General features: G+C 41.4%; 1 protein-coding gene across 3 annotated transcripts in view; it reads left to right on the forward strand.

The window, feature by feature from the left end:
- NIPAL2 (NIPA like domain containing 2) overlaps positions 1 to 22,839 on the forward strand; it is a 56,013-nt gene extending 33,174 nt beyond the window's left edge. The window contains exons 4-11 of one of the 3 annotated variants that reach the window (XM_008630727.2): positions 1,691 to 1,750; positions 3,707 to 3,828; positions 9,793 to 9,889; positions 13,833 to 13,968; positions 16,326 to 16,414; positions 18,210 to 18,273; positions 19,583 to 19,677; positions 19,986 to 22,839. In XM_008630727.2, the coding sequence (XP_008628949.2) occupies positions 1,691 to 1,750; positions 3,707 to 3,828; positions 9,793 to 9,889; positions 13,833 to 13,968; positions 16,326 to 16,414; positions 18,210 to 18,273; positions 19,583 to 19,677; positions 19,986 to 20,080 (758 nt within the window). In that variant the 3' untranslated portion in view covers positions 20,081 to 22,839. Of the gene's footprint in view, positions 1 to 1,690; positions 1,751 to 3,706; positions 3,829 to 9,792; positions 9,890 to 13,832; positions 13,969 to 16,325; positions 16,415 to 18,120; positions 18,274 to 19,582; positions 19,678 to 19,985 lie in introns of those variants that run through there. The other 2 variants (XM_017730365.1, XM_017730366.1) reach the window with 2 other exon arrangements.
- Positions 22,840 to 23,349: the final 510 nt, after the last annotated feature.

Raw genomic sequence — 23,349 nt, forward strand, 5'->3', positions numbered from 1 at the left:
CATTACTTTTTTGTTTTGTTGTTCAAGGATTCCTTTTACTTCTAGATACATTTTTTTCTGTGGCTCAGAGAGCCCCATTTCCCACGATTCTTCCATAGTCCAGAGAGAATATCCAAACCAAGATGAGAAGAGAGAGGTCTAGAGTGGTTTTTTACTCACGAATTTCCTCAGGGATCGGTGTCGTGGCCGCATTCTCCACTGTAACACGCATATATCAAACCAGGAGTCCCGTGGAAAAGAAGTATATATGGACAGATTCGTGGTAGATGTTTCAGAGAGATGTTTATTTCTCCAGCCGCATGGCCGGAGCTGTGCTCAGGAGCTCCCCCAGTCACGGGACCCGAGGGTCCTTGCCCGCGCAGGGAGCACAAACCAACCAATGGGGAATGAGGTTGACCAGGGGCAGGGAAACCCCGTGTCTCCCCCCCAGGGCCCCTCTCCCAGGGCTTCATGGCAGGGGGGGAGACCCCAACACATGATGGTGAATTCCAGTTCTCTGTTTGCCTCTTGGTATGAACCTCTCTAGATTTTTCTAGAGTACATTTACTAGCTAACCACAAAGTAAATTTTCCATGAGAAGAATTGAGATAATGAGGCAAAGATAGTTGTAAAAATGTTGAACTGTTATTTCAATAATAAACCATTCTGTAGACAAGTACAGAGCTCTTGTAGCAGCATCCCATGACTCTGTTTCAACGCATCCCTTTGCTGTCCCTCCTGAGCAGTCTTTCTTTGAGGTTTTTGGATGAATCTAACATCACTGATGCACCTCTCACAGAGGACTTTGCTCATCTCTTTTACATCGGAGCTATCCAGCCTCTTTTTCTTCTTTTTAGAGGTAGATGTTGTGTGCTGGAATAGAGCCATGTCTCCCAGTCTCATCCATCCTAAATTCAAAGCCCTTCTTTCCTCTCTAGCACATGTCCACACTGAGCTGCTCACCACAAAACCTGCCCCAACCACTACTGCTGCTCATCTTCCCATTGCTGCCCATCCTGAAGAGGTACGACTAGGAGCTGGCAGAGGTCAGATGCAAGAGCTGAACAAGAGAAAGTGTTTCCCAGAAAAGAGGAAATAATTTCTAGGACTCACTTCCATTTTTCTCCTCCCTCAGAGCGAGTCACTCTGAAAGACCATGGACAGTGCTCCCATACGGTACCTGTGTGGGGTTTTCTCCCTGTCTGTTTGCAGAAGTCATGACCACTTAGTTCATACTAAATACTGTGTTTTTGCAGTGACTTTCATCTTCTCAATTGTACTGCTGGTACTTTACCTATAAGCCTGTACTGCTGTTTCTTTACTTCTAAGCCTCTAATACATTGAAGACTAAAGAAGCAGAACTTTATTGCTCTATGATGCAATTTGCCTTAAGCCAGTCCATACAGCAAAATGGGGGGTGAAACAGTAAGGCTGATCAGTGCCCAGTTTTCCTGTTTTAGGCAGTGTCCCTGTGTGGGAAATAGGAAGGGCATCTTTTCAACCATGTAAGAGCCTGCTGGATACGTCTGAAATCTTACAGAAACTGAGCGTTGGTTGGCTGCAGGAATGGACTGCTGGCTGTTTATAACATGGTATGGTGCAACAACACCACCCATGAGATATATTTAAACTTGTCCCAGGGCAGGTTTTTGTTATAGCACTTGATATTCTAAAATATATATATATATAAGTCTTTATATTTCTATTCTAGGTAGTGCATTTATTTCTGTCTTTTTCCTAAAGAAGACCATGAGGACTGCTGATATATTGGGTAAGTAAGCATTTGCTAATCTAGACGTGTGCTGCCATATGCTTAGCAAGCTGTAACTCTCACGCAGCCCCCCACCTTCACACTCCCACTTTCCCAAGCAAGTGTTTCAAGGCAGATACTTTTAAAATTGGGAAGAAGTGATAGAGAGAGAATCTTCATTGCATGAGGAAAAGACTGTATTCCCAAATCCTCTGCTCTTACAACCGTAACTCATTCCTTATGTGGCCTTATTGCTCAAATTTATTTTCATTTTCTATTTTTGCCTATGAGATTGTCTTTAGTATTATATTTATGAGTACAACACAGAATTAATAAAAACGGGGAAGTTATTGAGTTACTCATTCAAATACAAGATTTTTTTTTTCTTACTGCATACATATTGCACAAAAATGCAAGCTCAATTTAAAGTGATAACTTCCCTTCTGGTTTTAGTATTATCACTTCAAAAAACAAATAGTCATATTGTCAAGTGTTCAGTTGGGAAATGTGGTCTTCACTGTAAAAGCCTGTCAACTTTTTGTCTGTGTCCAAGATTTTTTTGCATATCAAAACTCCTCGCCTTGAACACAGTAATAGTGAGAGAAAAGCACATTTCAGGGTTTGGGCTTTACACCAAACCATCTCAACTGGGACAGTGCACCTGATGCAGGGCACCTGATATTTCTGTGGGTTCCTAGCATCTAGGCTTGATTGTCCAAACTGTAGTGAGGACAGCTGTTCTCATGAATGTGTTGGAGAGATCTGTTCCGTATCATTCCAGGAATGCTATATACAATTTATTTAAGTTTGGAATCCAAGTTTGCCAGCTCAGCTGCTGAATTTTTCACTGATCATGTTTCCCTTATGGCCTTATACACTGTGTGTTGCTTTAACTAGTGTTCAGCTGATTTATTTTATTTCTGTGAGTTTGACTTTGCAAGATGGATTTAACAATGTTGCTACATTCCATAAGAATGAGCTGTACAATGGGAAATATGGTGATGGTTTTGCAAGCACATAAATATAACACAGTTCTGTTTTTCCAAGGGAGCTGTGTGAGATAGCAGTGCCAGCAAAGCCCTCTGGATGTGCTTTGTTTTGTATTCCTGAGCCTTGCATTCTGTGCCGATTTATAGGCTTACCAAGAATTTTAAAGATTGCTTGAAGAAAAATTGATTAGCTAATATCTTCCTTAATCCAATACAGTTTATGATCTTAGGATCAGCTCACTTCTATCTTGATACTTCAGTGAACATCTGTGTTTGTCAGTTGGATGTCCACAAGGCAGAACTTGCAGATTTTTATTAGAAACATAATAATGCAAGTTCAACCTTGAAAGGGGCCCTGGCAACCTAGTGGCTGAAGAGTCTATTGCAAATCATCCTTTTATAGAACAGTTCATAGATCTGCAAATACAACAGGGAGTGGCCAGAATGTTGACCTTACCACAGCTTTGCATGAGCACTTGACTGGCACGTATGTGTTGCATCTGATGCTTCCAGGGCAGGTTGATAGCTGGAGCAGGTCTCTGTGGCCACACTGACTTTGGGACAGTTATGTTTATTTACACTGGTTAATGATCCAGCTGACTGCACTAGTAGGAAACTTGTCCTTTCAGTTTAGGCTAAGTTTGTGTGATGCACCTTTTGCCTGTGAGAAATACAAAGGATTGATTCTTCTTTTTCATAAATTTGGGTTTAGAATTGACAGTATTTGAAAATGCATTGTTGAGTTGGAACCCTAATTCACATGGCTTTACTGACGGCTTTTTTCACATTTCCAAAATTCTTTGAGTCTTTAATAAAAATTAGAATAGATAAGGCCACAAATGCAAGGCAATCCAATTGGCTAAGTACAGATCTGCTTAAATGGACTTAAATTTTCTTCTAGAAAATATTTCCAAACCAGCTGAAGATCAAGTATGACCATGATTACCAAATACTGTATTGCCAAACTAACGTGTCCTTTTTTTCAAAGGAGGAACACTGACTATAACAGGGATATACTTGTTGGTGACATTCACTCCAAGTGTACCTCAAGAGCTCACAGCACGACAAGTACAGAATTACTTAGTCAGCTGGCCTTTTTTGGTATATTCAGTGAGTATCTGCTTCACACTACTCCCTTAATCAGAAAAACTGGGGTTACTGGGCTTTTTACAGCATTATGAATTAGTGGCAGAAAAAATGCTCCTGAAGATAAATTGTGATTTTCATAGGAAAGAAAGTCCCTCATCATCCTACTGAATCCAAGCTGAAAATACGCAGCAACAAAAGATATTTTTTAACTACCTATCAGGGGAAAATCATAATTGTGCAGTATCAACAAGACTGGAAAGATTTAGATGTTTGGGGAACAAGAGGGAAAACCTAAATATTGGTACTGCTTAAATTTCCTATATATGTGTTCATGCCACCCTGTCTGCCTGTACATCTAAGTTACAGGGCTTTTCTGGAATGTGATGGAATTGTGCTTTTAAAAATCAGGCTATGTGTGTTCTTGGTCCTGCTGTTGTTCTTTCATAATATTCTGTTTTATTCTTAAGCCTGGCTGAAAGGAGCTTTGCAAGGAGCTGAGATGTGAAGAGGTGGCCTACTTCACTGCCACTTAGGTTAATCTGAACCTGAGTTGGAATTCAAATACAAAAATACCATTTTGATTAAAGTATCTGTATACAAACTTCAAACACCATACATCTTCTTTGATGTGTTTAATTAACATCAGGAACAAGACTGAAGTGAGTAGGATGAACTTCTGTCCCTCTTTTCCTCTGGAAAGCTGAAAATGTTTTCCTTCAGCTGAATGTAAAAGATGCAATCTAGGAGCTTCAGAAGCAGTTAGTTTTTCCCAGAGACGTGACTCACTCAAGTTAGATTCTTAGCGCCCAGGCTTTTCTCAGTAAGATTCTCAGTTAGGAGGCCACTGAGTAGACAGTTTAAGGACCTTAATCTTTTAGCTAAACTTCAGACTTTACATGCATCTAACTATCCATGAACTACTGATTAAACACAAATGGCATCCTACCATAAAAAATATTGATCCTCGCTTTCAATTTGTTGTGCATTTTAAACTCTCTCTCTATTTTTTGTGCCCTTTAAAAGATCCTGAAAGATGGTGATAAGAGCTCAGTGGAAGAAATTAATATTCATGCTGTATAAATCACAACATGTCCTTTCAGTCAGGCAGTAGAGAGGCTTTTGAAGGCAATACCCAAGAGTTTTGGGGTACCCAGTAAGGGTAGCTTCAGCAACCACAGGAGCTTCGTGCAATCAGCAGAGTAAGAGGAGGGAGTTCAAAACAGGGGTATCAGTACTCTTTCTTTTCTACTGAACATCACCCTCTACCATTCAGTTCTACTTACAGATGATAAAGTAGCCTGACATTTTAGGCATGGTTTTTAAATTGTTGATTCACCCATTTGTGCAGAAATGGTGGAGAGAGAAATCTCCCTATCCATGCCCAGTGGCACCAGAAATTTCTGTGTGGTATACCATTCCAATTTTCTTGAAACCAACACGTTGATGGAAAAGGGCTTTTCCCCACCTCAGTACTTTTTTGACTTAATTTCAGGAAAAGTTTTCAAGAATACAACTGAATGAGTAGGAAGACTGTGCTGTATTCTTCTTAGGAGACACTGGGAGGAAGTAGTAGGTAACCCCTGAACTTTCTTTCCTCCTCTTACCTCTTTTCCTACCTCAGCTAGCATCTTATTCTACATGTAGAGCATAGGTTGTAGGGAAGCATGGAGTAAGTACACAGCAAATCTTCTTGACTCAACAGTATATCAAGTTTTAATTGTTCCTTCTGTTCCATGGATCCATCTGTGTTGAACTTCCTCTGACCAAAGAAAAGGGGTGAGTGAAAGGCTCCACAAGAGACTCTCAGATACCAGCCTGGTTACCCTGGTATGCTGCTGGAAGATCAGGCAAACCCTGCTGTAAACATTCTCTTTGGGCAGGGAACGAGCTCTTCAAAATTGTTTGTAAAATGCCTAGCATAGGTTGGCTGTTGGCATAAAAAAGTGCAGCAGAAGCTGCAGAGTTTCCAGTATAAATATACAGTGAGGAGACAGTACAGAAGTATAATGCAGTGCAACAGTCTTTCTAAAAGTAGCCCCAAAGTGTGGTCTGCTGACAAATACAATGCTCCAGTGGTACAAAATACTCTCTGTGGGTGGCAAACCATCCCCATGTGGCACTCCACTGGTATATTTTGCAGAAGTAGCCTCTAATTCCCACAAGACAACTTTGAGTCATCTTCTGAGACTCTGCAGTAGCATAATTATGTCTGAGCAAGAATGACTATCCTAGATTGTTTTTTTCTCTTTTGCTTATGCGCACTTTGAGTTTCTACAGAAGGCCTAAATCATAGATGAAGCTCTTAGGTTTCCCTAAACAGAAGCATAGTAAGAATTGGGTTGTTAATATTTAATCTCTGCAAAATCAGTCTCAAAACATTTCTGCTTTTCTTTCAAAGTGCCTAGAAGACTATCCTGTATATGCCAGAAAAACAGCTGAGGCAGACAATGTGGTATTTTGTTCTGGTGCCTTCTGGTAATGCTTAGAAACATGAAAAATACGATTATTAAAAAATGTTGATGAGATGTGAGCTTGAGGAGACCTCAGTAGAGAATAGTTATAATAGCAAAGATGATTGTAAGCAGGTGAAATTCCTTCCGTTCCTCTAAACAGAGTATGTGAAGCTGATATAATCTCTGCACTTCCCATTCCTGGACTTCGTATTTATCACTACCACAGCTATCAGTGATGAGAGTAAGGTCTGTTTTGGGTAGGAAGCATCTGGGGTACCCCAGAAGGGTTCCTGGCTGTGTGAGGCCCTGTTAGGAGCTATGCACTTTGCTTGCAATGTGACTTAATTGTCACAGACTCTCCCTTGTCTTCTCATTAAAGATGACCTGTAAGTTGGTCACCAAGTGACAGAGAACCATGGAAGAATAGTTAGGCTGCTGGGCAGCACTAAGTGAGAACTAACTGTTTGAATTTCCTGCTTAGCATGTGAGATTTGACAGAGCTGAGTAAACTGAAACAGCAGCCCTGAAAGCAAACATAATTTATCTGCCTAGGTTTGTCACAGGACTGCCATCTCTGGCTCTATACCACGGCTGCTCTTGGGGTTTCCCCGGGAGGTAGAGGCAGCCACGTACACGGACCTGTGCACCTCTTCCAGAGCTGCCATCAGGGACTCCAATGTCCTTTTGATGGTTTTGCTTGGCTGTTTCCTTTCAGACATGTCTTCTTGGTGGGTTAGTTTACTTTTAAGCAGGAGGAGACCACAGTGGAGTTTTATGGTAGCTTTAGCAAGAGAAGAGATCATGAAACAATGAGGACCAACAGAAGGCTGATGGACAAAGCCAGCTACGATGGTCTGGTTCAGTCAAAGCTGGTGCTGCTTGGGACTACCTGCCACTGAAGTGGAAGAGAGAGTGGAATGAGAGAGCTTCTGTGATGGAGCAGTTTGAGCCAGTGACTGTCCCTTGGCTTGTTTTTGGATGATTGTTCTTGCATAGTTTGAAATCTCAGTGACAGATGGTGATGGTGCTTCCCCCTGCTGTGATTGTCTAGAGGATATAAAATGAATCAGTGTAGGTGTAGCTGGCTGCCTGCAGTAGGGTTGTCTCATGGGTTTCTGCACACTCTGGTAACCACCCAAAGGGTCTGGAAAGGGTGTCTGGTGCTCAGGTTTGCACTGGTGAGGGAAGCAGATCTCACAGTGCTGTCACCTGGTGCCGTGGCCCAGTCCCAGTCACACCATCCTGTGTGCCAGACCTGAACTGGTGTGTCATGGAAGAGGACACCTAGGACATCTCTGGGACTCCTTTCTTAACATGAGTACCTTTCTGAGTGGGGAATATTTATTTAGCACGGATTTCTTCTATTCTGTTACCAATTGTTCACTGTCAGAATAGCAAATGAAGTTACTTGGTGGCTGTTGTAGCTGCAGCCTGATAATGTGATATTCCCCTCTGGCCCTAAGAGGGCCAGTGGCACTAAGGGCAAAGCTGCCACCTTTACTTCTCCTCTCAAGTCCCCTCAAAACCCTGTTATAGTTTTCAACAGGGAGGCCAAGATGAACTCACCTGTCTGCAGACCTTGTCGTTTATTGTGCCTTGGTTCCTGATTTAGACATACCCAGTGCTGCACTGTTGAATAAAGCTGGAGAGGCTGCCCAGATTACTTACTGTGAGACTGAGGCTAAAGCCTCTTTTTCCACCAGCTGGTGGCCCAGCACTCATGTCTGGGTGCAAGCCTAGTGGGGAGGGACATCAGTCTGGAGGAAGATGAGACCAGCGCTTCACAAGAGATTGCAAAGATTATTCAATTAGGATTAGCCCAGTAACCCAGGAAAGCTTTTGTTTGTTTTTTTTTTAACCAACAGCCAAAGGCTTTATTCTATTCAACACACGTAAAAACAAACAAACACCAACCAAACACCCCATCAACCAACCAAATTTGCTGGTTTGGTTTTTCTAATCTTGTGATAAAAATTTACAGTTTCTAAAGAAAGGTGGTATAAAATCCAAATTTGTGTTCTTCATGTTTTGAAACACAGTTGTCTCTTGGTTGTCTTTGGGAGCAAGGGATCCACGTGAAGGTAAATAAAAATTAAATTTAAGCATAATTTGATTCTGCTCATATTTTTAAACACTACTGAACTGGGGAGGGTATAAGTGTGACAGAGAATTTTAGTAACTGGGCATAGCTGACAGCTTTCCTTCTGCAGTCACTCTCCAAAATGAGAAATGGGCTACTTACATTATGTAACCATCACTAGTAACTGTGCTGTCGCCTCTTTGGAAATTTCCTCAGCACAACACCCAGGTACTTTTGAGTCTACTGCTGCCATATGGTTGCTGTTGGTTTAAGAATGAAGTGGCATTATGAAACATAAAATAGTATGCTGGTGATAAAAATCAAAAAGATTAACAGGTGTTTCCATGATTTGCTTTGTTGGAAAAAAATAACAATAATGAGATTCAGTAATGATGACAATCTCATTTTCTGTCTTATTTCCCCCATTTGATTACTTTCTGACATGCACAAATGAACTTCTCTATCTTCATGCTGTCTCTAAGGCTACCAGGCTCCTGAGCACCCCTTAGGTGCAGAGGTGCGTCACTCCTGCTTTCGTAAGTCTCTGGGCTTCACAGAAGCTTTATGGCCCTTGCACTTGCTGTTTTCTTTAGGCATAGAGAGGGATATTTGGGCAACCCCTTTGGGTAGAAGGCAAAATACCCATGCTGTTGAGATGGCAAAAGGCAGGAGTTACTGAGGGAATCTGCAGAGACACATTAACAGCAAGTCAGCAAATTTAACTGTCTGTCATTTAGCTGTCACATGTTATTGAAGGAGCAAAACTGGACCATGCATGGTGTAGGTAAACCTGCTTCAGCATCTCAACATGTCCTGTGGTGTGGTCTAGTGTGTCATTGAACTTTTCAAGGTAAGCTCCTGGCAGGTACCTGTGATTTGAGAGCTATCACGTGAAATAAACGCTTTCCTCCTTATGATGTAAGGCAGAGAATTTGGACAAAATTTTGAGGGGAGTTTTTAGTAGGAATGATGAGAAGGGCAAAGAGGGTAGCAAAAATAAGCTTTCACATCACAAAGAGTGAGTGACATTAGGAATACTATAGCTAAAAGGAAAGATTGCTCTTTCTTTAGCTAGGTGCTTTACTCCATAAGAATTATAAACAGAGTTTCTGTAAGTATTATTACTGATAAATATTGGTACTTTTGCTGTCACATTAAAAAAAAGTCTTCTCAACATTACCAGTGATAAAATACAGGTAGAAGTGCAAAAATAAAAACTAAAGATATAAGAAATGCTCAACGTTTAACTTTTGCTGTAACAGGAAAGATAAATGACAACAGTTGTTAGCTCAGTCAACTGTCAATAGTTCTTTTTTAGCAGAAGATATTTTACAAAGCCATTTTTCTTTGAACAGGTGGAACAGCAAAAATGAATATGACATCTCAAAGACTTTGAATGAAGCAGTTATTACATAGTTTCACAGCTCTAACTTTCTTCTCTTTTATTTTCAGATTTTAGAAATTATAATATTCTGCATTCTCCTCTATTTTTACAAAAGAAAGGCTGTGAAACACATCGTGGTTTTGTTAATGATGGTAGCACTACTGGGTAAGAACATATTATACAGTTAAATGTTCCTGTCTGTTACTTGATAATTCCTTGTCTCTCTGGATAGTTTAGATTAGAGCCATTTCAAAGCAGTGTGCTCTAGGAGAATCATTGAAACATTTCACATGATTTTTACTGGAGTCTCTTTGTGAAGAGAAAAGCTGATTATGAAACATAGTTTCTATGCTTATTTCTGGGACTATTTCTTTTTACAGATACCCTCAAATTAATATGCTATGTGCAATGGTATTCTGAAACTTTTTTAAAATAACACTTTAGGTTTAGATCCTGGGAAAGTGGACTATTTGAAACTTTGTTTTGGAGAGCAGGCTGTGAAAATCACTTCTCTAAAACAGAGCAGCTGAGACCTTGTAAGTGCTCTGTAAACAAATGCAGTGATATGCTGTGACTGTACAACAACTTTAATTATCTCTGACTGTTTGCATATGCAACATTTCATATTTTACCACCTTTCCTGAAGAAGAACAAGAATGCAGTGGGCCACTGAAGTTTGTTTTCTATCATTGTCACCACAATCAATAACCAGGGAAATACGGGAGACCATTTTATCAGCAGCTTTCAATAAAGTTAAACTTGAATCAGTTTTGAGAAATGTCAGGAGGTCATCTCTAAAGGTCCTATGCTTGCAGGCTTATGTGAAGAATTTTCACCACCCCGTGTGACAAATTCTCCTGTCCTTGTCTTGTCATTTCTCCGTGAAACCCTCATGGCACACCACAAGTCTTTGGTTGAAGTGAGAGGTGCTTGAACTGTGCCATTGAAGTCAAAGGTTATTTTTTTACCGAGTTCAGTAGGTGCACGTATCAGTCTGCGAAGATTTACACATTTCTAATGGAGATGACCATGAGGGTTTTGATAAAATAGAATTTCACTGAATTTTGCCAGGTACAAAATTTTGATTTAACTGAGTGTGAAAAACTCTCACAGATTTATTAACTCTCTTCCTTCAGATCCCTCCCTGACTGGTTCCTTACTCAGCTGAAAAGCTCAGACTTTCAGAACAACTTTTTGGGGACAGTCATCCCATGTAGGTTTCCCAGCGCTAGGAACATTAGGATCTGTAGCTCTGCAGAAGCACTGAAGGATTTCCACGCTCCCTGCATGAGGCAGAGATGGAAGAGCCCCCAGAGCCTTAGGTCTAACTGGAGGAGGGAAGTGTGAGTGTGGCTATCCCCCAACTCCAGTGCTAGCACAGAGACTTGGAGCTTTGGCAAAGCTCGCCTGAGCTGCTCTGCAGCTTCCAACACGGCCATGTGGAGCATGAAGCCCTGTGCACTCCTGAGCAAAGGTCCAGCCTCCTTCTGCATAACTGGAAGCCTAAAGATTTCCAGATGTGTTCCTACACATCACTGCTGCAGTTCTGGGCTTGCCCCAAGCAAGCCCTGGGAGACCTGGGCAGTTGGTCTGTACAGCCCTGCTTTGCATCCTGCCAGCCCTGATGCTGCCAGTGTGAAAGGGACACACAGAGCTGATGAACAACAGCAAGGCTGCAAACCTGTGCCCTCGCAGGCACTAACTGCAGTTCGGTGGTCTGGCTGCAATCAACCAAAAATACATTTTCAGCTGGTGGCTGCTGAGGTTTTTATGAGCATATGCAGCCTGAGGAAAAATGTACCATTATTTCTGCTCTATTAAATAGACACAAACAAACAAATCCTGGTTCATGGGAACTTCTGAAATACTGACATTTCCCTTGAGCATGAAACCCAGAACCGCATCTGACTCTGGTTCCTGCAGCTGTCCTGGAGCCTGGCAATCCCCACAAATCGACATTTGAGGCACTCTGCTTGGTCTCTGACCTCTCTGCTGAGCAAAGTGATGGAGGTGCTGAAAAATTGCCCATAACTTTGCTCCCAGCTGTGTGACACAGGCACTGCCCTTGGAAGGCCCTGCCTGCCAAAGGGGTGGGTGTTCATGAAAGGTGACATATTCCTGGTGGAGTGTTCATACAGATGTAAATTAAATGTAGAAAGGTTTCTTTAAAGAGAGGGCAGCCTTGTGTTTCACTGGATAGGCAAGCTGCTTTCACCAACAAGAAAATACAGAGGTGATCACAAAACCTGATCAAGTTTTGCTTAGTAAAACTCTGCAAATTCATTTGGTGAGAATCATCTTACCTCATGTATATACTCAGTTATCATAAGTTTAGGAGGAAACATTTCCGATTATAGTGGGATTTCAGAGCTTTCTGCCGTAACAGCTGGAAAGTGACATCATTTGTCACACTAGCCTTGAGGGGAGGTCGTTCTAACAGACAAAACAACTTCCTAGGTTTGAAACTTGTTTCAGAGTTGCTTTAATGAAAAAGATCATTCCACTTCTTGAAGAATATAAACCAACCAACCAGCCAACCAAACCCCCTGGTGCTTTCATTTCTGTCTTGCTAAAATTATAAGGCATGGAAACTGCCCTTTCATCAGAAAAAAATTTTAGCAATCTTTACCCTTAGCTGGACAATTCAAAATACTCATTTTTACCTGTAAGTGTTCTTTTAAAATAATAACTTCCCCATGTTAGAGTGCAAATCTCAATTTTTATATGGATGTCTTGTTGGGGCTTGAGCGTATTTTTGACTTTGTATCATAGCATTTGCACCACTGCAGGCCAGCATTTGACCTCTGCTCTGTTTTACAGCTATGTTTGTTAAACCACTTCACCTGTTTCCATTACAGAGAAAGAAGTGAAGTGCTTGGTGGAAAGGTTGTCATGAAAACAGTGAATTTCATGGTGATGAACGCATCACCACAGGGTGTATGCAACTCTTAAACTCCCCCTGAACTTTTGGACTTTCTATAAGAGAAATGCTTGCAATCAAACCCACAGACCTGCATTCATTCTTCTTCCCCCTCCTTTTCCCCAAACCCTTGGCCTGAACCTTTTGCACAGTGCAGGTCTCCTTGCCAATCTGAATGTTACAGGAGGATGAATCAGACCACTGAAATCCAACACTCCCAAGCTCTGCACGAGGGTGGAACTGGATCTCAGCTGGGGGACAGTGCTCCTGACAATTAATTACCTTTCTTCAAAGGTCATTTCCACATCCTGACTCTTGAAATTTTTAGGGTTTTTTGAATTTGTTACATTTTATTTGCAGTAATCACAGACATCTTGGATTAGCTTCCATAAACTAAGAGCTCCAAAAGGAAACGTAAAATAACTCTTAGCTAAACTCTCAGCCCCTTTTCTAAAAGACTTGTCTTGCAGAACCTCTCTGAACTGGTGACATGTATTAAAACCATTGTCTGCTGTCCGAAATTTGTTTGTGGTGATGCAATGATAGTGATTAAATGGATTGACACTACTGAAATACTCTTTGTGCGGGATAAATTCAGTAAACGGTCTTAAGAGCCTGACCCCTGAAATGAAGTGCAGACCTCTGTGTTGTTTGTCTGCTTTTCATATATATATATAGCCCATGGGAAGAGTTAAGTGCTTTGGGATGTGATCCCAGAAGTCAACTCTGTCCAGTTCCTGTTGCAGAAGAGAAATCCTGAGGGTGACAAGTGTCACATGCAGGCTTCTATAAAGAGCCATCCTAACTGCTTTGAACAGATAACCAGACCTCTCAGACGTCTCCTGAATACTGTAACATGGGCTCCAAATTAGAAGTTGGAGCTAAATAAAGTCTGTGTGGAGGATGTGGAGGCTGTTGTACCACCTTCAACTGGGAGTTCAGTGTGCTGCAAGAACTTAAAGGCTAAACACAAAGCATACTTGGACCTAAGGCCACTGAGCTTAGACAGTAGCTTAGCAAGCATTTATAAAATCATACACTTGTTTTAGGTGCCCAAATCCTTCCTCAGTCTTATTTTAAGTGATCAGACCTGTGTCTCTGACCTGGATCTTTCTCCTCCCTCACTGATGTGCTGAGGTCACTGCTAATCTGAATCTTGCCCTGCTAATCTCTTCCTTTCCCTTTCAGCGTCACTGACTGTCATTGCTGTTAAGGCTGTGTCCAGCATGATAGCACTTTCTGTGAAGGGAAAAATGCAGCTAACTTACTCCATTTTCTATATGATGATTGTTCTAATGGCAGCTTCTTGTGCTTTCCAGATCAAGTAAGTGAGATTCTACTTACCTACTAATCTTTATACATATTTTTTCTGTCAGTTTTATTTGGTACTGATAATGATTCCAGATACAAGTTGCATTTTAAGGCAACAAACTCCTGGCAGAGCCTTGACAGATGCATGAATTGTCTCCAGCTGATTGTATTGTTTATTTAAGCTTTATTTCTTAGTTTGTAATTGATTGTTATGGACACCGCCTCCTCTCATTATCACCTTCAATGAGGTCTTTCCAAATTTTCTTGCCTAGTTTTGGCACAAGTCTTAACACACTAAGTGAAATTTATGCTTATGTAGTCATTTGGGGGTTACTTTTAGAAGCCTTTATTGCTGAATAATCAAATGGCCATGTTTACCCTCATTATTCATGTCTGTTCCCCAGCTTTATGGCCCCAGTCAGACTGAAGAAGGGAGTTTATCCCAACTTTCTCCCTGCCTCTGTTAAATCTGCATGTTGTACTTTGCTATCCTGTTTGACTGTACCTTTCAGCTTTCCCTGCAGGCCTCTGGTCTGTGAAGTGATGGGTTTATGCTGCCTTTGCAGATTGCTGGGGGTGGCAGCACGGTAAAATATGTCTTGCAGCTGAACAGAGTCTGTTCCCTTTCTGCCTGTCCCTCTGCTTCTGGTGCTGATAGCAGCCTTCAGTAATCTCATCTAGACTGCTCCAGTGTGAGCCTGAGTAGTTACTTGCATGATTATTTTCCAGTAGAAAAGCCAACCCAGCTTTTTCATGGCAGAACATACCATTCCCATGTGGAATCAGAAAGTCCATGCATTATTATGTACTGACTCTCCATGGCTGACTCAGGAACTCCCCTGTAACAGATTATAAAGTGATTTACATCCAGCTTGTCTTCACTGGGAGAACAGCTCTGGGCATTCAAAATAGGAAATAAGTGCTTGGTAAATAAGAAGATGCTGAATTAACCTCTCCATCTTGTAATTTTTTCTTTCTTTCTTTTGCTGGCCAAAATTAAAGCAGAAGTGAAATGTGCCCATTTAATTCCCTGGGCTCAGTGTCCCTTTCTCTCTACTCTTTTGGATGCATTTTCTAACAGGGACGGTGCTGTCAGTCTAAATTTTTCATTTTATTTTTTTTCCCCCTTATTTTATTTGACTGTCATTCATTAGCTCAAAACAGCCTGTGCTGCAACAATCTCCTGGATCCAACGCTGGGCCTTGGTATCACTGTTTTAGTCCCTGTGACCAAGTTTGTTGCAAATGGGAGAAAATAATGAGGTGTTTTCAATGACTTCAAAATCCTGACTATCCTGTGGATATGTAGGATTTCTTTATTTTTAAAGCACCATGGAGACTGTTCAACAGTTGCTAAAATAACCACACAATTATTTTAATGGCTAAAACAGATCCAAGCTTGGATTTTTACTGTGCACATATATTGCAGCAGTGAAATGTTCAAGTGTGGTTCTTTTTACAGGTTTGAATATACTCTGCAGACTCCTGATTTTTTTTCTCTGAAATGACCATTCACGTAACAGAATATCTACAGGTGCATCCACAATTCCAGCTCATGATTCATCACTCTATGGGTGAATGTTGATAGCTGTGGTCTCTGCACAAGTGGGTTACTTGCTTTGCCTTTTTGCAGATTGTGCAGGCTGCTCCACGGCCAATGCCTCAGTCCTGCAGGTCTGTGTGCAGTGTATGCTCCTGTGGCCCTACTCACTCTTGCCCATGATTCTGGTGAGGGTTCATGTTGCCTTTCTGAAGAGCAGGGCAGAGAGTTTCCAGCCCAAGGTGCCCAAGCTTGAAGCCACCTTCCTGGACTTTCCTGGCAGGACAGAGTGTTTCTGGGGTGTGATTGCATGGATAAACACACAAACAGGTGTTTCAGCCAAACTGGGTTGAGCCATAGCAGCAATGTGGACTTCAGCAAAGTGAAACAGTTCCTATGAGAACTCCTGTGTTCATGTCCATGATGCAAATATACCCTTACACAACCTGTTTGAGTTAGAGCAACTTGTCCCTGGCTGCTTGAAGCAGCACTGCTTCCAAGTACCAATGCAGATAACAAGCAATAATACCCTAGCATTCCTCCCTTATCTGTGGCAGACAAAATTTTTCCAGGAATGCTTCAAAAATATGTCCATTGACAGCCTATGGCTAGAAGAATCCACACTAGCCTTCCTGCTTTCACCTATTCATTTGTACTCCACAGAGTCAAAACCAGAAAGTAAATTCAGTATATGTATGCTGTCCAGGGCTACTTGCTATTGTGGTAAGAAATGGCCATACTTATTGTTAAACTGAAAAGAGGTGGCTTAACCTGGCTTAAAGTGCAAGGAACCTCCTGTAGGCATGAATTGCAATAATGCTTATCTTGCAGGTTCTTGAATCAAGCAGTGCATCTGTATGAAGCAACAGCAGTTGTCCCCATTAATTTTGTGTTCTTCACCACCAGTGCCACCATTTCAGGTTTGTTTCTGACCTTCTTCCTCTGCAGAAAGGTTTTCTAAACATCAGGTTTTTAAGAATAGGAACCTTGTGGATAGGAACCCCAACCAGTCATATTTGTCTTCACAGAAAGAAACTTTTCCTAAGTCATAGGTGTTTAAGTTCTGAAAAATAAATAAGTTCACAACTTCTGAAACAAAATAAATGGCAGGGGTGTTAGAACTAGATCATCTTTAAGGTCCATCCCAACCCAAATCATTCTATAATTCTATAAAAAATAATCAAATTCTAACCTTTCCAAAATAGATATGTGTGATTTACTGTGCCTTTCTGGCTTACTAGAAGTACCTGCATTTATCCTAGCCTCTTACTGACACCCAGTAAATGAATTTACCATGTGCACACCAGCCTCTCCCTATACGAACTGGTAGAGTAATTTTAACAGCCTGGCAAACTGCTCAAATGACAACCAGCTGTGCTTCATAGTAGTTAGCGTATATTCCATTTCAAAAGTGGAATTCTGGGTTAAGTGAAGGAAATAAAATGACTACAAAAACTTTTTAAGCATTTAACATTTTATTCTGGGTGAGAACTTTGAACTCAGCATTGTTAAAGAGGGACTGCAAATCTTGGTACGCAGTGTAAGAACATGAGCTGGGAGGACGACTAAGATGCTGTATCAGCAGTGAGCCAAAATGATCATGTTGTTAGAACATTTATGACTCATTTTAACACACGCTGGGGGCTTTCCTGTCATTGCTGTGCAGGAGTTTCTCATGCAGAGCTGCCATTAATGAGGAGGGGAGTTAGCTTCATGCGCAGATTGCCTCAGCACCTGTGTTAGAAGAGACCTACACTTTGTGACCAAGAGGAAACTTTTGCCAAAAGGGGGTTGTGTTCCTGTGACCATATGGGGAATTTGGCCTGGTGCCTCCTTAAAAGATCAAGTACCTATTCAGGAATGGTTTAATAGCTTTGAGAGTGGATACACATGCATTTGCACCAGGTTAGTTAAACCAGTGTAGAGCTTAAAAGAACAACCTCTGCTGAATCTTGCTGGGGTGCTCGTAGAAGGTGCCTTGTCTCATGATTCCCCCATCCACAGTTACGGCCTTTGAAGACACAGTCACACTTGAGCTGCACTGGTTCCCTCTCTGGCGTTTCTAAGCAGAGCTGTGCTCATCAGTGGTTTAAAGCTAATATACCTGGCTGTTAATAGGGGCAGCTGAGATCCAGATACACATCTGGTTCTGTCACCTCCACTACAGAGGTGCTAATTCCTGGAAGAGGGGTGACCAGAAAGAGTTAGTGATCCCTACAGCTAGAAAGATTTGGCAGACCTGGCTGCTGGAGCTCTTCACTTGGTGTAAACGTCAGGGACACAGTTAGTTATTGAAAATCTGTTCCCAATTGGAGTTAAGATGTCCACATGGTCTGTTGGAGTAGCTTAATGAAGTCCATGAAGAACCTCTTAGCTGTATTGGTGTGTCTCTGCTTGTGAATAGGACCTCGAGTTTGACCTGCATAGAAATTGTTGCTGACAATGCAAAAAATATGTGCATCTGTGCAATTACCAACCCAGCACATGTTCCAACCTGATTGACTAAATCTTCTCCAGTCCTATGCAGTATCTTGAGAAAGCCTAGATTATGGAATATAGGACATAAAGTGAACACATCACAATGTGTATTAATACCTTATTTGGGATTTTTTTTGCTCTGTTTAAGCATGACACTTCTCCTGACCCTCCCAGCTGTAATTCATATCACTTGGAAGCCAGTCAAGATCTGCAATTCTTGTTTCTGTCACATTCCAGGGGTCATATTTTATCGGGAATTCCAAAGTGCAGCTTTACTGAGTGTGTTCATGTTTCTGTTCGGGTAAGTGTATCAGCCTAAAATCTGCACTAAGATTTGTACTGAAACAGCATTGCCTTGTGGAATCTCTTCTCAGTAAGAAGAAACCCACCTTCTTATTAAAGTATTATGGAATAGCCATTATAGTAGGATAAAAAAAACATTAAAGGAAAGATTGATGTTTGTGCTTTGGGAGTTTGGAGGCCTGGGTTTGAATCCAAATATGTAAAAATGTGAGACACTTGTGAACTACTAATCTCATAATGGAATGAAAAACCAGCATCATGTGTTCTTCCAGCAGGAAGGAGAAGTCATTGCTCTCCACCAAATATCAAATTATAGGGATGCTTTCACAGCTGTGAGACTTCTCCTCCCATGTTACCTTCCACTGGTGCGTCTGGCTGGTCTTTGCTGCCTGTGAGCACGGGCAAATTATATGAGCTGCTTGCCTACAAGGCAGTACTGTAATGACTCTCCCCCATCTTCCTGAGTCAAGAAAGACAGTGTGCCTGCAGAAAAATTCAGAGCACACTAAATAAGTTTTTGAAGGATGGCCTAGGTGTTGTGAGAGCAGAAACCTTCTGCTAGCTATCAGCACCATAACAACTTTTGGGAGAGGTGACAATTATAATAATGGGCATGAAATAGTTAAAAGATCTCCTAGAACTGCTGGAGGTGTCTTGCCACAGTGCTGTCAAATAAATGGGGCTGATAGCTGCAGACATCTTCATCTTGTGCCGTTGGGCTGGAGTAGGTGCACACAGCCGCTATCTTGTCTGACTGCTGGAAAAGAGACAAAAAATGGAGATGAGCAGCCATGTATTTGGCAGATAGGAACTGGGGGTTGTGTGTCCAACACGCAGCGGATAGATGATGTGTCCAACCACTGCAGTTTTTCATTGTTCCTGGCTTGCAGCCTGCCCCTGAGACACACAATCAAATGAGAAAAACAACAGAGATGTCGATTGTCCGCAGCTAGACTGAGTTGTTAATGAAATTGCACATGCTAGAATGCTAGCTTGGATGCTCTGTGAAGATTTGCTCAGGGATTCGAATGTTGTGGTCTCACACTCACAGGCATCTGATTAGGTATATATTGCTGGAAGTGTCATTTTGGCTGTGGAGCCTTTGGAACTGATAATAAAGCTTCAGGAGGCAAAATCTAGACTGAAAGAAGCCCAGAATAAATTTATAGAGCTGCCAGGAAGATGTGTTTCTTTATAAACTCAGCAACTTGGGTTTGGAAATCCTTAAAAAAGAAACATGGAAAGAAATTCTCATCTCAGATGCAGTGAACTGTTTCTAATGATACTATGCCACTGTTATTTTGCAGGTGTCTCTTATCTTTCCTTGGTGTGATTATAATTGCAAGAAATAAAAAAGAGGAGCATTTACAAATTCCTTTTATTGACTGTGGACATATTCCTGGTAAGTAGGGCTTTTTTCTGACTCCGTTTAAATGAGGTATCATAATGGGATGACCTAGGAGAATTGAGTCACAAATGTGCTCTAGTCATATTTAATAAATATACTGTTCCCTTAATTTCTATTCCTGTTCCCAACAGATTTTTCAAAGAAATTTTCAGGGTTTTTCCAAGCTATTGTTACAACCAGTCAAATGAAAACAATGATTACTGGAGCAAAGAATGTTTAAATGATGGATTGGTGGGGCATTTGTTGTATTAAAATTCTTCACAGAGTTGTTGTTTTTTCCTTCTCTCACCACATTTCCTTAGGACAAAAATTGACAGGCAAAATACAACCAGATTCTCACAGTTCATGCTATGGCACCCAGAATAAGGAAGATGATTCGGTGAAAAGGCAAAGCTGAAAGAAGAAAGCACTTTACATGCCAGTTAGCAGGAGGAACGCCACTGGAACAAGGATCAGTAGCACCTTTTTGTTGAACCTATTCAAGTATACATTAAACTCCTGTATGTTGATGAGTCATAGTATTATTTGATCCTAATTAATTTATCCCATGATTGTACCAAATGTATTCTAAAGATAAAGGAAGCCTTAACAAAAATGAAATAACCGTTAATGAAATGGAATGTTCTCCTAGTATCAATGCCTCTTGAGGACATTTTTAGAGTTTTAACTGCTTTTAAATGCAGTAAGCACAGAACAGGATTATAAAAATTCCCCTTTGGAACCCCTCAGATTTGTGTAAATGTTTAAAGACAAAGGTGAGAAATGAGAATTTTCCTAAATGATTTCAAAGTATTCTCCTACATGTATAATCCCTTTTAAACCTGTTCCGTCCTGTTCAGGAGTCAAAACTGTGAGCACATATGCAGTAGACACAAATAGGTACACAAAAAGGATTTTGTATTATGTGTAGAGGAACAATCCTAATTATCTCCTACCATCAGATTAATTCTCTTATCTTCCAAGGAAGTAAGTACTTGTGTGGGGAGCAGGAAGATAGTATTTGCCATAAACACAGGCACGTGGGCACACGCACACACTTGAGGTGCCCAGCCAAGGCAGGACAAGGGTACTATACTTGACATGTTCCATCCTTCCAGAGGAGTCCTGTGCACTGGGCTGGACTGGGCTGGGCTCTACAGTCTGTTAGCATAGTCTGGTCTGAGTTTTAGCTTCTCCTTTCAGCAAAAGAAGGTCTTAGTGAAGAAAATGCATAGTTCTTCAGAGGAAGGGGGGTAGCCAGGATCCCTCTCTTGGTATGGCTTGGAAAAATACCCCTAAAAAAAGAAAAGTAGGGCAAATCCTGTTACCACTGGTAATTTTGCATGAGGAAAGGCTGTAGAAAACAGGATCACAAAGAGTCACAGTAACTGTACAGTTTCCCCTTCATTAAATGGTAGTGTCTCCACTCTGATTCGAAGAGCAAGCAGTGATGGGAACCATGGCAGTACAGGCTTTGTGTTCAGATTTGGGACATCTTGGTGTCCCTCCATCCCAGTGTCCCATCAGAAAAGCTTCTTCTAGACATTCATTTTGGGTCCACTTAACCCTGCCTGGTAGTACTGATCCACCTCAGGCAGCACTGTGGGGGTCAGACACATCCTCTGCATAAACAAGTGAAAGCACTCTTGAAAAATGTTCATATCTTGTTTAGGATTGAGTTAATCTGCAGTAATCGGTAGGGGCCATAGATCATGTGTATTTTGTTTCAAGTCTCCTTTTTTCCTCAAATATTTGTTTATTTATTTTTAAAATAGGTACAGCTGAAGATCCATAAGACAGTTTTATTTCAAATGCTGCAAAGCACACACAGAGCTGCAGTATTTCATGTGCAGCAATGTCCCAGGAACTATGGCATCTGGGGACTTGTAAAGCTGTTTTTTAATATGGGTCTTTTCCAGCTGACACAGGACAAGACTCTGTGTCTGCACCTTCCTTGTACCAGCTGCCTGGCTTGGCCTTCCTTTCCTGTCTTACATCTTGAGTTCAAGTTTCTAAAACTTATAAAAAAAAAAAGCACGACTTTCCCAAGCTTTCTTGAGGGAGTAAGGGCATGCCTCTCTCTTTCTTTTGCAAGTCAAATTTAAGCTGCTTTCTAAGTCTCAAGTGAGAGTATGTGCTAAAATTGGAAATAAGAGGTCTACAGGTTTTCATTCTGTGACCTGGGAAACAAATGGGTGAAAGAATTTAGTATTGTTGCTTTTTTAAATTATTGGCCTTGGGCATCTTTCCGAAATCTGTTTCCATGGCTCAGGAGGGCTGCAGGAGGTAATAAAGGTTACCGAGTACAGGATTTTCTCTTTAAAGCAAGAAATCAAATGTAAAAATCTGTGGCAAAAGTTATTACTTATTTTAAATCACTGTATTTCTTCTTGAACAATATTTTTTTCTTCCTATGGGTTTATTTAAAAATTAGAAGGGTTAAAATGTTTTATTTTAACTCTAGTGTATTTCAAAATAATTTGTGGACCAAAACACTGGTAGAAATTATGTGCAATTAAAAGTTGTGATTTGACATGATATTTGAGATGTGAATATGTTCCAACTAATTAATGTATTACAGGATTGGAAAAACTCAGTGATGAGAATCCATTACTGCTCTGCCAAGAAACGGACATGACTTGTTTCAAGAATCAGTTTGTAATCAGTGTTATTTTCAGATTCTGCTTGCCGTACTTAGGTTGCAAACACTACAGACAAATGCCTGCTAAAAGAAAAGCCTTTGCACTGGAACAAAAAAACATCTCTGGAGCCCTTCTCCTTAATAATGAGTTATTTTCTTGCAGTGGTTTTCCTGACATCAAAAATGTGGGCCAGATAATAAGCTGCAAAACTTGCGCCTGCAGATTGACTTTTCCTGAACAGGTTCTCCATGGGATCTGCAGAAATCAAACCAGGAGAAGGTGTGGTAGGCAGGCAGTGTCTCACGTGGTCCCTCATGCTCCAGCTTGGGATTTTTGACAGACCAGGACCAGCAGGACTCATTTAGCGCTTGTTCCACTGCTGGTCACGCTGCAGCAAGAGATGAAATATTAACTGGCCTTGGGCCTGGAAATGGGAGCTCTGGCGTAGAGCGAGACTGTTTAATATTTGCTGTAAAATATCAGGATGCATTTACCAACAGTTTCAGCTGGCAAAAAATAAATGAAGTTTGGACTAGATTTGTCTGTTTGCCCCTGGGAGGGGTCTGGTGTTCACCTGGCAGGCTGATTGCCTGCTACTTGCTCCAGCCCAGCTTTTGGCAGACACGTGTTTTTGGCAGTGCGTGTAAGGGCACTGGTCACCTAAAACCAAAGCAAAGAGGCCGAACTTTATAAGGATTTGAGTTTCTGTGCTTTGAAGCTGTGGTTTCATGCACCTGGCAAGCTGCTTGAATGGATCAGCACTGCCAAAAGGCTCATCTTCTTTTTCCCAGCTGTGAGGTCCTGTGGCTTTCTGTGGCCAGTTCAGCTCACCCATCCTGCAGAAGGCATCTGCATCCTTCTCCTTGCTGGGATGGCTCTCTGAACTGAGCCAAGCAGGCTGACTAGAGCATATGGTGGGATGGATGTGAAAAGGGGGAGAGGGAGTGAGACCTCTCTTGCTTTGGCGGAACTGTAATATTGTTTCTCTCCTTCTGAGGCAATTCTCTATATAGCAAACATTCTGCTAAGATCACTCTTCTTGTAT

The sequence above is a fragment of the Corvus brachyrhynchos genome, unplaced genomic scaffold (assembly GCF_000691975.1).
Source record: "Corvus brachyrhynchos isolate BGI_N302 unplaced genomic scaffold, ASM69197v1 scaffold302, whole genome shotgun sequence".
Taxonomy (NCBI): Eukaryota; Metazoa; Chordata; class Aves; order Passeriformes; family Corvidae; genus Corvus; species Corvus brachyrhynchos.